This window comes from Hakea prostrata, chromosome 8 (assembly GCF_041222555.1).
Source record: "Hakea prostrata isolate BN-2017 chromosome 8, UWA_Hpros_2, whole genome shotgun sequence".
Lineage (NCBI taxonomy): Eukaryota > Viridiplantae > Streptophyta > Magnoliopsida > Proteales > Proteaceae > Hakea > Hakea prostrata.
The window spans coordinates 36,060,522-36,075,894 of NC_142607.1; the positions used below are offsets into that span (position 1 = coordinate 36,060,522).

The 15,373-nt window shown below is 42.0% G+C and overlaps 1 protein-coding gene across 1 annotated transcript; it reads left to right on the plus strand.

The window, feature by feature from the left end:
* Window positions 1–10,610: 10,610 nt before the first annotated feature.
* On the plus strand, window positions 10,611–12,296 carry LOC149007694 (F-box protein At1g47056-like). The gene has a single exon (XM_089167138.1). The coding sequence runs from the start codon at window positions 10,611–10,613 to the stop codon at window positions 12,294–12,296; it is 1,686 nt and encodes a 561-aa protein (XP_089023264.1).
* The last annotated feature ends 3,077 nt before the right edge of the window (window positions 12,297–15,373 follow it).

The following is a 15,373-nucleotide window of genomic DNA, read 5'->3' on the forward strand; positions in this document are numbered from 1 at the left end:
GACCCCCAATCAAAAGATATTTTGTTGAAAGCCAAAAATTGCATTGATTGAGTTGAAAATGATTACATCGCGAACAAAATTGAAATCATCCTCAAGGATAAAACTTTTTGAGATGCCTAGCATTCCACGAACGATCCAACTCTTTTCGGGTATTGATGTTCTTCAGCCTGTAAGCTCCGAACCGACCGGTTTCACAACCATATAAGGTCCTTCCCAGGAAGGGTCCAATTTTCTTTGGTGACGCGGGTCGGAAGCTAGGGTGTTTCTCAACACCAAATCTCCGGCTAAGTACCGACGATTCTTCACTCGAGTATTATAATGAGACGCTATCCTTCTTTGATAATGTTGAGTTCGTGCTATTGCCTTTGCCCGAACTTCGTCCAACAAATCAAGACTATCAAGCAGTCCTTGTTCATTTGCTTTTTCCTCGAACTCACGATCCCGTAATGTCCCCGCCATTATCTCCACTGGTGCCAATGCTTCGGATCCATATGCCAACCTGAATGGAGTTTCTCCTGTGGGTGTTCAAACCGTAGTTCTATAAGCCCACAGTACATGTTCTTCGACCCAAGAAGCTTTGTCAGCTTCGAGTCTTCTCTTTATTCCTTCCAGTAGCGTTCGGTTAGTAACCTCTACCTGTCCATTGCTTTGGGGGTATGCCACTGAGGACATACGATGCTCGATCATATATGTTCCACAGAATTGCTCAAATCGTGGACAATCGAACCGAGTACCATGGTCAAGTGACAATAATCTTTGGAATCCCAAAGCGATATATGATTGATTCAAGCACAAATTTCTCCACTTTTTTTCATTAATTGCCGCCAGTGCACGGCTTCTACCCATTTTGTGAAGTAATCAATTGCTACTATCAGATATTCCCGTCCGCCTGATGCCTTGGTGAATTTGCCCATGATATCAATTCCCCATATTGCAAAGGGAATGGGATTTAGAATTGAAGTCATAGTTTCCGCCGAGCGCTTCGATACTGTAGCATGAATTTGACAGTTACCACATCGACGAACGTACTCCATAGCAGCTTCTTGGACCTTAGGCCAATATAACCCAAGTCTCAGAATTTTGTGAGCCAGGGCTCGGCCACCCATGTGAGCTCCACAAATTCCTTCATGAACCTCAGCCAAAGCTGATTTTGCTCCTTCGGGGCCTATACATCTCATAAGGGGTCCAGCATAAGATCTTTTGTATAGTCTCCCATTCTGAATGACAAATCTAGCTGATCGAATCTTGATCAACCTTGCCTCTACTGGATCCTCTGGTAATTTGTCATCCCTTAGATACTCGATTATTGGATCCATCCAAAGAACGTTCGCTTCAATATAAGAAATTTTTTCTCATGATAACTTGGAAAAGTTATCTCTTCAATGTAGACCGAAGGGTCTAGATTCTTTTCCTTGGCATTGGCTAGTCGGGATAGCTCATCTGCCACTGAATTTTCATTCCTCGAAATATGAGATATCTTCAAATTCCGAAATTTGTTTTGAAATGCCTGCACTATCCTCGATATTTCTGCAAGCGTGGTTCTTTAATGCCATACTCCCCCTGGACTTGATTGACTATAAGTTGAGAGTCACTATAAATAGTAACATCTGCAATAGATAATGCTTTTGACAACCGAAGTCCCGCTATCGAGCCTCATATTCTGCTTCGTTATTACTTGTGTCAAATGTGAATCTCAAAGCATATCGAATAATAAATCCTGCTGGACTTTTTAACAGAATTCCAGCTCCTGCTCCATCTTTATTACTCGAACCATCCACATATACCTCCCAAGTGGTTGGTATAATGGGATCCTCAATGGTGGGTTCCACTGGTGCAGTAGTTTCTACTACAAAGTCGGCTAATGCCTGAGCCTTGATTGCAGTTCTGGGCTTAAAGCTCACTTGGAACTCGCTGAGCTCAACCGACCAGGACACCATCCTTTCAGACAAATCAGGTTTGTTAAGAACTTTACTAAGAGGAAAAGTTGTAAATACCTCAATTGGATGAGCTCGAAAATATGGCCTTAGCTTCCGGCGGCCATCATGAGAGCCGTGAGCTCGCTTCTCAATCTGCGAATATCTTGTCTCCGCATCTAGCAACACGTGGCTTACATAGTAAATCGGCCACTCGTTTTTTATCTTTTTCCCGAACAAGTACCGCACCGACCGCCCGAAAGGGATGTCGCTAGATATAGCTGTAATATTTCCCCCTTCTCCGGTCCGGACAGGATTGGTGGTTGTCCAAGTGCTTCTTTTAATTCCTCGAAAGCTTTTCGGCACTCTTCCGTCCACTTTGCTTCCTTACCGCCCTTCAGGTCTTTAAGTGCCTTGAAGAAAGGCAAACATTTTTCTCCCGGACTTGGAGATAAATCGATTTAAAGCAAGAACTCTCCCCGTTAAACACTTGTACATCCCGAACGGTTTTGGGAGCCTCCATATCAATCGAGCTTGTATTTTGGCAGGATTAGCCTCAATTCCCCTCTCGTGATACCATGAAGCCCAAAAATTTACCCGAGGAGACTCCAAAGGCACATTTTTCTGGGTTCAGCTTCATTTGATGTTTCCGAAGTACTGAGAAAACCTCAGTCAAATCTGCAATATGATTTGCTTTTGTAAAGCTTTTCACTAGCATGTCATCAACATAAGCTTCAACATTCTTTCCTATGAGCTCTTTGAAAATCTTGTTGACGGCCCCTCCGATATGTTGCTCCCGCATTCTTCGGGCCAAAAGGCATGACCTTGTAATAATAGCTCTCACGATCAGTCGTGAAAGCCGTATACTTCTCATCCTCCTTATTCATAAGGATCCGATTATACCCCGAGTAGGCATCCATGAAACTTAAAGTTTCATATCCTGCTGATCGCATCTATCAAGAGGTCAATCCGAGGCAACAGGTAGCAATCTTTTGGGCAAGCTTTGTTAAGATCTGTGTAGTCTGTACACATCCTCCACTTCCCATTCGCCTTTTTTACCATAACCACGTTGGCCAACCAAGTTGGGCACTCAATTGGTTCTATGAAACCAGAATTCTTAAGTTTTTCAACTTCGCTTCGAACGGCTTCATACTTTTCAATGGAGAAATTTCTTCTTTTCTCGTATCACTTGGTTTCGCCTTAGGGTCTATCCGAGTTTGTGCTCTGCAATGGCCCGATCGATTCCGGGCATGTCCTCAGCAGACCATGCGAATACATCTTTATTTTGTTGAAGAAATAACTTCAACTCATCTTTAAACTCTTCCATTGCTCGAGACCCGATATAAGTAATCTTTTTCTCATCCTCAGTACACAGCTGGATTTGCTCCAGCTTCTCCACTGGTTCGGGTCTTTGCATCTCTATCTCTTCCCGATCATCTCAAACTTCTATAGGCAGGGCAGTTACCTTCCTCGGGCCCTCTTTGTCTTTTAAATAGGCAACATAACACTGCCAAGAGATCTTCTGGTCAGAGGAGACTTGACCAATTCCCATATCAGTCGGGAATTTTATCTTCAGGTGCTTTGTCGAAACAATAGCACCTATCTTGGATAAAGATGGTCGCCCGAGGATCATATTATAAACTGGCAGTTCCCGAACCACCAAAAAATTGATTCGGACAGTTGTTTCCTTAGGAAAACTTCCAATGGATAAATCCAACTGAACCGATCCTTCCGCCACTGCAGATGACCTTGCAAAGCCATATAGATGTGTGGATGAAGGTTTCATCAAGTCCTGATCCACCTTCAACTTTTGATACACTTCGTAGGAAATTAGGTCAGCTGCAGACCTTGTATCAATCAAAACTCTATGCACTTCCCGCCGTGCAATCTCTACCTTGATGACTATAGCATCATCATGAGGTAAACAAACATCTCTTTCGTCTTCCTCGCTAAAGGTGATAGAATCTTCACCATTCAGCTTCTTCCGCTTCTGCATCTCTCCGGTTCCAACAAATTTGGATTTTGTTTTCAGACTCCGAAGTGATTCGGGCTCTGGTCCCCCGAAGATGGTAAGGATCGGTGACCGAGTAGTTTCAATCACCTCCTTGCCTTTCTTAGACTTCGGGGCCTCCCTTGATTGTTCCGAACTAACCGAATGATCCCTTTTAGGAGCAGCCGCACGTGGCTCACGTGGCTCCTCCCTTCTTCTGCTAACGAAACTGGATAGATGTCCTTGAGATATCAATCTCTCAATATCTGCCTTCAGATGACGACAGTCATTAGTATAATGACCATAGTCCTTGTGGAATCGGCAATACTTTTCCCGATCCTGCTGCTCTCAGGGTTTCAAAAGAATTTTAGGCGGCCACTTTAAAATATTTTTTCTTTTGAGGATATTCAAAATATCAGCCCGAGGAGCATTCAATGGAGTGTACTCACTTTTACCGGGGGAGCTTTGGCGCCAAGGCTGGGATTTTCCAACCCGATCACGAACATTTTTCTTTGGGTTCTGCTTTTGCTCAGGAGCCTTCTGTTCCTTATTGGAGACTTTATTATCCCCTTGGCGCGCATCTAGAATCTCCATGACTTCAGCCTGCTTCTGGCATCTCTGTACCAACTCAGCATAAGTCGCAGGCATATCCCGTAGTAATAACTCCAGGAGTTTCCGATTAGTGAGTCCCGTGAATAGAGCAGTTTCGGCTACTTGTTCATCCAAATTTTCTATCTCCATCGTCACTTTGTTGAATCTTTTCAGAAACTCTCTGATTGATTCGTTCTTTCCTTGTTTAACGATAAACAAGGTTTCTTCCGTTTTCTTGACCTCGTATTCCCACTGGAATCGCCCTATGAATTGGCGCGCCAATTCGTCAAAGTTTACGATCCTTCCAGAGGGGAGGTTCGAAAACCACTTTTGTGCCGCTCCAGTTAGAGATGAACCAAAAACCCTGCATAAAATTTCATCAGAATTACCTGAAACTGCCATGGTCTGTTGGTAATAGCCGATGTGAGCTGTTGGATCTCCGGAGCCATCGAATGTTGAGAAGGTAGGCAAACGGAAGTTATGGGGAAACCGATATCCCGCAATTGGCTCGGCAAAGGGAGTCTTCCGAATGATTGAGTAAATATCCTCAGTTATTCTTCCCTTAGCCAACTGCCCTAATTTCTCATTGATGTTGGCCAATTCCTGACCAATCTGGGTCGGGTGATCTTCAGCAATATGATCATGACCTCGGTTAACACGATCATCCCGTGCTACTCGATCATCACGAACAGCCCGTCCTTCCCGAGCATTCCTCTCGTCGCGAACTGCTCGATCATCACGAACGGTTCTCCTGACAGTGGGTGAGTGAGTTCTTACCCCTGTATCCAACCTTGTGTTTGAATCAGTTGTTGTAAAATCCAGCTTTTACCTAACCCTGACCCGACCCGGTCATTGTTATGTTTGTAGGTCCAAAGACCCGAAGTGGTGGTAGGAGGGACTTATGGGCCCTACTGGTTGATGACGTAATGTCGGGATTCCAGTTTATGGACATTGATGATGCTGCTCCTTCCTTGAGCACATTACCAGTGTTAAGTTAGAATCTGCGCACTGATGAAGAGCGAGACAGTTGAAATAGCAAACGGACTCCGGTGCATAATCCGAAGGTACTCCCTGAAACTAGACCTCTTGAGTGAACTGTAGGAGAAAACCCCATGCAATTTGACCTTGTATAGCCCTCCAAGTCCGCACCTAAAGTTGCTGTACTATTCTATAAAATTCTGCAGAGTTTGTTTTGGTCGATACTATTGGTCGATACCATCGACCAAATGTATCGACCAAAAAGTCTGCTGAGCCCAGATTTAAAGATTCTTAGAATATTCTTTTCTATTTATTTATTCCTCGAGACTGGAGCCCTATCCTCGCGTCTTTAACATCTGGGAACGTGAGAGAGCCTCCCAAGAACTCCTCCTTGGTAGTGGTGAAGCATCTTCTTCATCAATCATTGCCAACCACTTATTCCTACCTTCTTGTTCCACTTTAAAGGTATGACTCTCTCCTAATCACTTTCTCACTCATCTTTTCTCTATTTTACTGTTGGGACCATGGTCAAGGTGCTGCAACCTTGCATACACCTTGCCATGAACCTTCTAAACCCCATACAATGATGTTTTCACAGATATGACTATGATTGATTCACCTCATGATCATTGACTACACATTTCCATGATTTATTGCTTACCAACTTGCTTTATTTACCAAAACTGAGATGAAGCTCGTGATTTACTTAATCTATACCTTGCATATGTGCTCCATGTTACTTCTAAACGATTCCCTACCTAATCCCCCATGTTTTCCCCTAATTTGCATTGAGTTATAGCCAATGCTATGATCTACAACTCTTAACCTTAATATGTCAATTTGGGGATTTCCAAATGGACCATTGGATTATGAAAGTTTCTTGATAATTAGTGTCCCCATGTTGTGCCTAGACTATCCTCCAAGTTTCATGTCAATCCGAGACCAGGAAGACCAAATCTGGGCAAGAATCCGAAAAGCCAGCTTGCTGTCCTGGAATTGAATTGGTCGATACTATTGGTCGATACTATCGACCAAATGTATCGACCAATAGAGTTGCTTGTCATCAAGCAACTTTTGCCCGATTCTCGATTCGTTTGATCTCCGATTGTTCCGATTTCTTCTCTAACCTTTCATATATGCTTGTTTAGGACTTTAAGACTATTTGGGCCATCGCTTGTGATCTTGGACCATTCTCTTCTCCGATTCAAGGTAAGGATAGTTATCGATGTAATTACCTAGGATATGGAGATCTTGACTTGGTATTCCTATCCTAGTAAATATAGTTTCTAATTCATATCCTTATCATGTTAGACTTGCTACATATGTATTTTAACAAGTAGCTTTGTGTTTACATTATATTACTTCAATGTTGTATCATGTTTATCAATTTCAATATATGATGACTTATGTCAATGTCATGAATCGAATGTTTATTATGACGTTGTATCTTGTGAACTGATATGATGAACTTGGGCATGTGATTGCTTAAGTATAACTTGGGATTGAGGGGTACCCTACTGGTGCTTCTGTCCTTGGACATCGGAGGGAATAGTATGGGATGTTCTTCGAAGGTGTCCATTGACGCTTTCCCGGGTTATTGAATGACATGCATAGGATTTGTCTAGATGTATGGCTAGGATGTCCCTATCATATCAGACCCGATTCGGAAGGGCATTGAGACCGAACAACCCGTGGTAGTAGTGTGGATTTGTGGGTGCTCAAGACCGGTATCCACTCCGTGAGAGGACATAAATTGCATTACGGTTACCCGAAAGGGGCCATTTATTGGTAGGGTTACAAATGGCTAGACTTGGGCTCACGGGCACTCAAGACCGGTGAAATGATCCGTGAGAGGGACGTGAGAGCTTCCCGTTTACCATTTGTGGATGACCAATAGGGTTGATGAGTCCGGTGAGTAATATCCGTGACTCTAGTGTGAAGGATACCGGAAAGGATACCGGAAAGGATCCCGAGAGGGGAGGAATGGAAGTATCTGGAACTGGCATGATATGATTAAGTAGATGACTTGCATTGGGCTAGGCTATACCCTGACATGCGCCAATACTTAGACCAAACGGTGATGTGAGAGAGCGGTGACCGAAACCCCCAACCATGGATTTGTCCGAGAGGGATGCAGGACCCAATTCACCCCGGTGATGAGTGACTGAGACTACCTAAAGAAGTATGGTGCTATGACTTAAAGCATGTCTACCATAGATGACCAGCATACTTAGAATAAAGTCATATTGCATTATATGCCTCATATCATCTGCATCATTTTATGATTATCTTGTGGTTTATGTGTGGAGGGATAACTTCCTTTGCTGAGTTCTTTTGAACTCATTCCTTTTTTCGTTGCAATATTTTGTTAGGCTATTCTACGGGTGATTACTCCGATGGTACCCTCCCCGAGACGGACCCGGATACCTCATACTACTATCCGGAGGCTAGCTACACTGAAGACTTCGGTGACAATACCGAAGAAGATCACCCGGCGTACCAGGGTTAGCCCTGGAGTTGTATGGGAGCAGTCATGTTGGATCTCCATGGTCCTCACTTTTGAGGAGGACATATCCATTGTGGAGGAGACTTATGAGTAGTTACTACTTCTTTTTGTGACAGTTAAACTTAGAAGAATTGTAATAACTTTAATTTATCTTCATAACTTGAGACTTGTACTTAACTAAATTTTGACCTCACTTCCGTTTGGTGAAGGAGTGGATTCCGCCCACTGCCTTCTTAAGTTATCTGATTTGATATTTATTTCCGCACTCTGATTATGTCTGACACCTTATTTTTGAATTCCATGATCATTCATTGTTAGTTTATGATTATTATCTGTTCATGATTGTATTATCGTTGATGTGGATTATGTGGTCCCTGAACTATGGATCTACGGGGCTGTGGATCACATCCCGGGTATGCCAGATAGGGTACCGGCTGGGTGGATGTGACAGTTGTACTCTCTTGCGGTCTGTCGAACCGATCGTCTCGCCTTGGTTGATCATCGATCCTCCTAAGTCCTCGATCTCCTTCACGGAAATTCTGATCGATATTCCGGTCTTCAGCCAATCTCTGGTCACGTGGCAATGCACGTCTCCCTGAATCGCGCTGATCAGGCTCTTGTGGTAAAACCACTCGTCTGGTGAGCATGCAGAGTGCTTGGCTCACCTCCAAGAGTTGAATCTTTACCTGATCCAATTGATCTTGGATTGTATCAGGAGGAGGATTACGTCCTCCCTGGCCACCATCTACCTCGATAGGATTTTGGCTTTCCTGGGGAATATCTAGATTATTCACTCCAGGGATCTGAACACCGGAATTGCGTTGTGCAGCGGCTGCTGATCTAGTCACCATGGCTTTTCAAGTTGTTTCCCACAGACGGCGCCAATTGATGCGTCCAAAATCTGCTCAGCCCTTAGATCTCCTCGTGATGTCCTGCAAAACGAAAGCGTTAGATGTGGCCCGACCGCTGGGGTCGGGAGTCCACCTCCGAAGGCTAGGTCAGTTGATGAACTTAATCACAAACGGCTCTGCTAGAAGCACAGAGCTAAGGAATGAAGAACTGGGAAAGGTGATCTAGATAGCAGATCGCTGATAGTTTAGGTCTATCAGTATGTATCTGAACCTGAGTCTCAGATAGTATTCTTTTCCATCTCCTCACCTTGTATGGTAGTGAGGTTTATATAGAGTGTACCTTTGAATCTCCTTCGTTGGATGCACTTGAGCCTTCTTCGGGTAGTCGTTGGATCTTATCTGTTAGATCCGTTGAGCAATAGACTTCTACTAGTTTGGGCTAGTAGAGGACTCCTGAGATAACCTTTAGGTTATGCGATGATTATCCCTTCGATAATGATTATCCGCAGCCGTCGATTCGAGTCTGCCATCATTAGGGTGATTACCCTAATCCATACGTAGGATTAGGGCACGCTTGCAGCCGAATAAGCTTTCTTCTCAGCAAGCCATCTTCTGGATCCGGTTCGCTCGGGAGCGAGTCGGTTCTCTCCGTCTCGACCGGGGTCGAGGGTCGGACCAAGTATGAACCCGGTTTGATCATAATCTCTCCATATCAAAACTAAATTTAAAATTTATTTAAACCCTCCCATAAATTTGAATTTTATTTAAACTCTAGTTTGTTGAGTGACCGTTGGATTACTTAAATGCCACATGGCACAATCCTAAGAGGGAATTACAGGGAATTGTTGGGAAATGAATTACAGATGATGTGAATCCCTTTAAATTGCACCGATAGGCCTGTTTAGTTACATGAGTTTGGAGATTTTAAATATCTAAAAATTTCAAATCTATAGAATCATAATTCATAAAATTAATTGTTTGATTAACCTGGATTTGTGGAATTTCATTATGAAAAATTGTTTGGTCGACGTGATTTTTGTGATGTGCAAGTGATAGTGCTTTTATTGTAGGGGTGAAATAAATAGATGAATTTATAGATTTCATTAATCCAGAAATTTTCACAACCAAACAAATATAAATCTCACATTCATGAATCGAGAGATTTTCTGAATTTATGTAACCTTAGGCCTACTTGGAGATTTATACTTGTTTGGTTGTAAAAATCCCTGGATTCTAGATTTAACTTTTTTTGCCTAAAAATGTGAATAAAGCTGTTATTGGGTATTGAGTGAGATCATGGATTCTACTATAACCTTAAAATTAATGAAATTTGTGGATTCACAAGGTGTAACGCAAGGAAAATCTATAAACTTTGATAAATTTGAGGCAAACCAAATAATTAATTTTTTAATTTAAAATGTATATATTTGAAATTCATTTTAAATCTTTATATTCACCTAAGTCCTAACCAACAAGCCCTAAAGGACGAAATTCGAAATTCGAATTACTTTTGGAGTTCAAGTCGAGCTCGACAATCACTGTCAGTCAATCAATTTCTTTGTCCGGTTGAGATTTAGTTTGGTAGTTGAAGAGATTTACCCTGGGAGTTTGAAGTTTACTATGACGGAATGACCCAGGTTAACTCCAATTATAAATAGGAGTTCGAAGTTTACTCAATGACGGAATGACCCAGGTAACTCCAATTATAAATAGGTTTTGGGAGTTACGAGATCGAATATATCTAAGCGTGGGGAAGAAGAAACCAGGCTGCCAGGAGAAACATGGAGAAAAGGAAAAGGAATACTACTACTTCTTCTACGCCTCTGCACTGGGCCGACTGTTCTGGATTAGGCGGATCGACGTGGACAAATCACGACTGTTTCCAACAACAAGAAGAAGAAGAAGAAGAAGAAGAAGAAGAAACCAGGATAAACATGATGAAGAAGAAGAGAAGGGAAACCCATCGTTCACGTCTTCTAAACATGAAGAAGAAGAGAGCGGAAACCCATCGTTCGCGTCTTCTAAACACGGACGACCTTCCCGACGAGTGCCTGGCCAATGTGTTCGAGTTTCTGAACTTGATTGACCGCCAGAACAGTTCTCTCGTCTGCCATCGTTGGTCCTGCATCGAGGGTCAGAGCCGTCGTCGTCTCTCTCTTGGTGTCAAACGGCGGCCGTGGCACTACAAATCCTACGCCACCGATCGGATTCTCCCCGATAAGGAGATCCTCTCTATGTTGACTCGCTTCGATTCCCTTACCTCCCTCGCACTCGAATATGTAAAATTCATCAGGGACGATGCTCTTGTCCTCATCTCTCTTCGGTGTCGCAACCTAACCCGCCTAAAGCTTCACGGTTGTAGAGCTTTAACCGATGCAGGCGTAGTCGGTTTTGCGGTGAACTGCAAGGGTTTAAAAGAATTTCATGCTGAATGGTGCGAATTTGGAGCCGAGGCCATCAATGCTATCGTCGATAATTCTTCCTTCCTCGAAGAGCTCTCCGCCCTGACTCTCGGCGGCCTTGCGGCAGGGAATGCCGCTGCTGCTGCCATGTCGTCTGTAGTAGGTCCAGGTCTGGCTGCTGCTTCCTCTCTCAAGACTATCTGCATCGGTCAACATCTTACACATAGTCAGATAGAAGATCGCGAATATTACAGTGGGATGCAAAACGCCCAATGTTTTGCACCTTTGATAATCGCTTCGAAGAATCTCAGGACTTTGAAGATCTGCGGCTCTTCTGGGGAGGATTGGGATAAGGTGTTCGAAGCCATGGTGGAACAACAAGTAACAGGTTTGGTCGAGATCCAACTGACAACGATAGTCGGAATAAGCGATGCCGCTCTGCTTTCTATCTCTAATTTCTCCGATTTGGAGACGTTGCATCTCGCTGAAACTGTAAATTTTACGGATGCGGGGCTCGCGTACATCGCTAGTGGCTGCAAGCGTCTGAGAAGACTCCACATCCAAAATTGGTGGAAAACTCGCAAATTAGGGGACGAGGGTATCTTCGCTATTGCCAAAGGGTGCCCTAAACTTGAGGAATTATTTCTAATGCGTGCGAACATTACTTGTTTGAGTTTGAACATGCTGGCTGAGAATTGCCCAAACCTGGAGAGCTTAGCACTGTGTTGGAACAATAGAATTGGAGATGTCGAGATGAAATTAATAGCTGCTAAATTCATGGCATTGAAAAATCTTAATATCTATGGCTGTGGTAGGATCACCGATGAAGGAGTGATAGCGCTCTCAAGTGGTTGCCCTAATTTGGTCCGTGTGGAGATCATAGATTGCGAGGAAACAACTTGGGATGGATTGGATCGGCTGAAGGCGGCGAAGCGGAATTCTTTGGTCGTCAATTACTACCACTACCAACCTCGTCGTCATAATCATACTACCCACTGCCAACCTCGTCGTAATCGTACTACTTGGCCTCTTTGGGCCGATCCCACAGTGCTTGTCACTAACTAATGCTTTTCCTTGTGAAGATTTATCTAGACATGCTAAATATGATTATATATATATATGAATGTGATCTAATGTATGTATGGTGTAACTTTCTTCTTTCTTTTCTATAAACCTTCTGACCTACCTCTCTACATGTTGAACATGTGAATAGATGACAAGTCTAGGAGGTTCCCCCATCTCCGGCGGGGCGGTTCGGGTTGATCCTGCTTCTATTCTTGTAACTTTTCATTCTAACTTCTTAATACTCATGTTGCTTGCTGATAGAGTTCATCTAATTCTATGTAGAATGAAGACCGGACGCTTTGGAAAAAGCTCGGTTCATTGCCACCCGGATTGATTACATTCAAAATAGTAGATATACACAATATAAGAAGAAAAAAAATGGCTATTCACTATTCACTAATGTTGCACAATTGGAGGTAAGTGTTGTTAAATTGGACACAGCTTGACCAGTAGGACTTGTATTGGGTGACTGCCAAGGGGAGCCATATCTTGTAGTTTCCATTTTAATGAATGACAACAACATTCTCTATCTGTGTCTAACCAGAGAAGAACCTAACCAAAGCCAATAGTTCTTTAGGTTCTTTTCTGTTCTCTTCTGAGAAATCAACCAAAGTTTAGCATTATCACAGAAAAAATTTGATTTTTCACAAGAAAATTGCAACTCCTTTAAAACTTCAAAGCATACCTCATCATCTGACTCATCTGTGTTGACAAAGCAAATTCTAATTATCTGACTCATGTAGAGGCCCCATATTTGACATTTTAAATTGTTGGCCGGATATGGTTCATGATTGAAGTATTGTGCCAATCCGTTGGTCCATGTTGTCACAATCCAGTTTAATACTAAATTATTAGCTGTTGTTTAATTACTGTTCATGGATAATTATGGTTCCTCGGATAAAAAAATTAGACGTATCTTTACGTGTTTTGATCTTATTTACCATAATTTTTAGCAATAATTTTTTTTCTTATTTGAGCTTATTTATTCTTATCTGACCCTATTAGGATTAGTTATTTTGTAATCTAAATCTGCTTTTTGGATAATTTTGGTTTCTTGATGTTTGACCTTGTTTGGTAGTGTGGTTTCATGATGCTTATAGAGAATGGACCAATGGCTCCATCCATCATTATTGTTCTTTGTTTTGATTTACTGGTTTAGTTCTGAAGGAGTTGGATGATTGCAGTAATGAAACACTTTGGGGATGGGTTGGGTAGAGTGTTCTTATTTTCCTTTTAAGCATTTGCATATGCTGTAAATCAGCTGAAATCAAGTCCCAAATGGACCTAGCTCTGAAAAGCACCCATCGGCTCTAATCCCTCCTCCAATGCCAACTGGTTAAGTTTATTGACTGGAGAATACACAAGTTTTGGATACATGAACAAAAATGATATATTTGCATCATAATATTTTTATGTTTGTTATTGGGGTGGCATTTGCACATGATATAATTTTCTCATATAGACTAATAATTTTTAATTATTTAGAGATAAAGAAAAAAACATGTCACAATATTGTTCCTACATTTTTTGCTACGATATTGAATCTAAAAATGGTATTCCCAATATTCGATTAGAATGAAGTATTGGAGACTATAGAAGGCATGGTTCTATCTTTCCTTTAATTAGGATGCATGCCATTTTTCTTAGAAAATTATTGTTTCTCCACTTGTGGTTGCTTTTATTTTATTACATATCGAGATATCTCACAAGCAATTTCCAAGATCTCACTCTCTTAATCCTTCATACATGGTCACGTGTATTCGCACGTGTATAAGTTTACTAGTATATATATATTATAATATCATACTATTATATAAAAACATGTACTCCTATTTTATCGCAAATCTTTTTCTTGACTACTATATCCTTTGTTTTTATTTAAATGACATATTTTTTGTACTAACAATGATACACGTTGATGAATAAAAATAATAACAATAAACCAGCTGAGTCGAACCATGGTCGATCGGTTAGTCCCGATCAGGATCGGAGCAAGTAGCTAACCTAAAGGTTACATGAGCATGAAGAAACCTTGGAAGACCCAACCACTATGGTAAGAGATATGATCCCATCAAAATAGGGATAGGCAATCGTGCCGAGGAAGGAATGTGGAATAACACAGATTAGGGAAGTTAAACCCTAAGATCATACCCAGACAAGACTCAAGGATTAATCTGACGGTTGAGAATGAAAGGTAAACCCTATATAATGTAGCAATCGCACAAAGGGGAGGAAACTAAATCGTTCTTCTTCTATTCTATCTCTCAATTAAGCTCTGCAACTCGCTAGAGTTATGATCCGTTCCATTACTAACTTAGCCTTCGAAGGTGGCCTCCCGTCCTCAGGGTCGGGCCACATCTAACCTTGTTTTGTAGGTCATTCCCCAGGGATCTCAAGGCTGAACAGATTTTTGAACGCATTTCACGTGATTCCTTTTCTGGTAAGCTTTGTCATAGGAGCTGAGAGTCTAGAGAAATTCTCAATGAAGTGCCTATAATATCCCGCCATACCAATAAAACTTAGAATCTCGATGACTGACTTAGGTTGGTCCCAATCGACTACAGCTTGAACCTTTGCAGGGTCAACCTTAATATCGTCAGCAGAAACAATGTGACCTAAGAACATAACTTTAGGTAACCAAAAGTCACATTTACTGAACTTGGCAAACAACTTCTTCTTTCTCAAACGCTGTAGAGCAAAACTCAAGTGCACAACATGATCTTCCTCGCTTTTCAAATAAATCAGAATGTCGTCAATGAACACAATGATAAACTTATCCAAAACATCTTGAAATACTCGGTTCATCATATCCATGAATGCTGCTGTTGGTGCATTAGTAAGACCAAAAGGCATGACTCAAAATCCATAATGCCCATATCTAGTCCTAAATGCAGTCCTGCAGACATCACTGGACTTCACTCTTAACTGATGATACCCAGATCTCAAATTGATCTTTGAGAAAACAACAGCACCTTTCAACTGATCAAACAAGTCATCGATCCTAGGAAGAGGATATTTATTTTTAATCGTCAACTTGTTCAATTCCCGATAGTCTATGCACATCCGCATACTACCGT

Coding starts and splice junctions, on each gene's coding strand:
- LOC149007694 (XM_089167138.1), top strand. CDS start 10,611: ATGGAGAAAAGGAAAAGGAATACTACTACTTCTTCTACGCCTCTGCAC.